General features: G+C 34.2%; 1 protein-coding gene across 2 annotated transcripts in view; it reads left to right on the top strand.

Annotated features, from left to right (window-relative positions):
• LOC122246684 (cyclin-dependent kinase 9) overlaps window positions 1-1,924 on the top strand; it is a 20,147-nt gene extending 18,223 nt beyond the window's left edge. For both annotated transcript variants that reach the window (XM_043005401.2, XM_043005400.2), the window contains exons 7-10: window positions 462-600; window positions 732-902; window positions 1,451-1,588; window positions 1,784-1,924. In XM_043005401.2, the coding sequence (XP_042861335.1) occupies window positions 462-600; window positions 732-902; window positions 1,451-1,588; window positions 1,784-1,894 (559 nt within the window). In that variant the 3' untranslated portion in view covers window positions 1,895-1,924. The remainder of the gene's footprint in view (window positions 1-461; window positions 601-731; window positions 903-1,450; window positions 1,589-1,783) is intronic.
• The last annotated feature ends 576 nt before the right edge of the window (window positions 1,925-2,500 follow it).

Here is a 2,500-nt window from a genome sequence, read left to right as displayed (position 1 = left end):
AAATATATATAAATATTTTTTTGCTCAGAAACTTTGTTGATACTTAAGTTAAAACCTTTGGTGCTTGTGTTAGGTTTTGAGTTGTGTCGTTTTGGAGTGGTGTGGTGTGTATCCATATTGAATTTTTAGGAACGTGTTCAGTAGCTAAGAAACTACTACTCATACCAATATTAGTAGTGATACTGTTAGTAGTAGTATGCATAGGAGTAGTATATGTAATGCACTTTCAGTTTTTTGAATTATAAAAAAGGATGTCTAGGTGTGGTAAAATTGATAGAAGTAGATCAATTGTGCATTGTCCAAATTAATTCTTAGATTCAGCAAAAGTATTTCTATTTTTGTATGTCAAGAGTTACCTCAAGATATTTGTTTCATAGTATTTTTATAACTACTCTAGAAATTCATTCTGTCATGTTAATCTGTTGAAAGTATGACATCAATAATGTACCTCTCTCTCTCAGATATACAAACCGTGTCGTCACACTCTGGTATCGTCCACCAGAGCTCTTATTAGGGGAAAGGAACTATGGTCCTCCTGTAGACATGTGGGGAGCAGGGTGCATCATGGCAGAAATGTGGACACGCACTCCAATATTACAGGTGAATATGAAACAGCTGTACACTCTTTTCTTATCCTTTTTTTTCCTTTTCTTGTGCAGTCTTGTTGATTGATATATCAGTGATAACCTACATGAGAAAGTTTTGTAATGATTCTTTGTTTTGGTTTTCAGGGTAGCACAGAACAACACCAGTTGACTCTGATAACAAAATTATGTGGTTCCATAACACCCGAGGTTTGGCCATCTGTAGAAAATCTTGAACTGTTCAATAAGATGGAATTAGCAAAAGGCCAACAGCGACGGGTTTGTGAGAGGCTTAAACAATATCTTCGTGATAATATGGTATGACAATGTTTTATTTTGGCAGGTGTCTGAAATTAATGCATCCCTTTCCTATATGTTACTCTAGCTTGTATTTTGTAGGTGTTATTTTCTTCACGAGAAACCAAGAATCATTCCTTTGTGATGTTATTGGTGAATTTCTTTTCCCATTGATTTTACATGCAAAGAAGTCCTTCTTTTATTGCTAATACTATTCTGGAATTACATTTCAAATTAAGGCTTCTCCTTAGCATTTTCCTCTCTTGATAGGCTCTTTTATGCTCACTAATTAGAATGTAGGAATGTGTTTGACTTCTGCCAAAATCTGAGCCGTAGTATCAGTGGGTGCATTCTCCACTTTGCAACATAGTTATCTCAGAATCACACCTCCTATCACAGATCATGTATAATCAGTGAGATTGATTATTTAACATAGGATGCTTTGTGTATGTATAATGTAAAGAAAGATGTTCTAATGTATTAAAACTTAGTTGTATACACTTGTTCACTGATGTTAAGAAAACTGCCATCTTACAGTAACAGAAAGTAATTTTCAAAACTTTTTACAGGCACTGGATTTGTTAGACAAACTTTTAACACTAGACCCAGCCAAAAGAATAGATTCCTCAACAGCACTAGACCATGATTTCTTCTGGACTGATCCCATGCCCTGTGACTTGTCCAAGATGTTGTCACAACACACACAGGTAAGGTTTCTTTGTGATCTGTGCTTTGGTCATTGTAATGATTTTCTTATGAATAGAAAGTTTTTTTGCTGATATGCTAGTTAAGAAAATGTGATTATGAAGAGTATAAGCACAGTTTCGAGATACTATTGCTTTCCTTATGACAGAACTAATCAACATTTATATAATACACAATTTCTTTTTCTTTCTCTACAGAGTATGTTTGAGTATTTGGCTCCAGCCAGACGGCCAGGTGCCTCCAATAGACCAATGCTTCAACCTCGCCCACAGGATAATGTATCATCATACCAAGAAAGAGTGTATTAAAGATATAATGAATATAACCGTGTATGTTTACATAGTTTCTATTTTTTGTGGATCCTGTGAGCTGCACAGCCAAAGTTAGTTAATTGCATCAAAACCTTTTCAAGTATGAATATATCTTACGTCTGGTGGGGCATGGCTCTGTCAGGCAGATATTACGTCAGATACAAATGTCAAGACAAGTTATATACTCCAGTTGTTTTTTTGATTATTTTTTTTGCTGCTCTACATTTTGTGATCTTTATAGGACAATATTTTTCATTTAGTATTTTTTTTTATTTCAAATATGTAATGGTTTTAACTTCAGTGCATTACTTTTATATGTGATTTTTTACTTTCTTTTGGTATGTAAGGGAAAGGCTCACAGTGGATGAAAGGCTCTCATTGTTTGGCCATTTGCCCATATACTGTCCTTCATTTGAAGACTATAAAGAGCAGACTACCATAAAAAATGGAAAATGTGGTCCACAGGAAAAGTATTGGGAAATGAAACAGCAAGATTATACTTATACTTTGCATTGTTGCTTTATGGGATGAGTAACACTTATTGAGATTATTTTTAGATTTTCTTGCTGTGAAATTAATATTATGCAATTGATTAGTGTAAAG

This window comes from Penaeus japonicus, unplaced genomic scaffold, assembly GCF_977035675.1.
Source record: "Penaeus japonicus unplaced genomic scaffold, GWHDUDI00000001_assembly GWHDUDI00000008, whole genome shotgun sequence".
In the NCBI taxonomy this organism is placed as follows: domain Eukaryota; kingdom Metazoa; phylum Arthropoda; class Malacostraca; order Decapoda; family Penaeidae; genus Penaeus; species Penaeus japonicus.
Note: the sequence above shows the minus strand (reverse complement) of the source record. Positions and strands in the feature narration are given on the sequence as shown.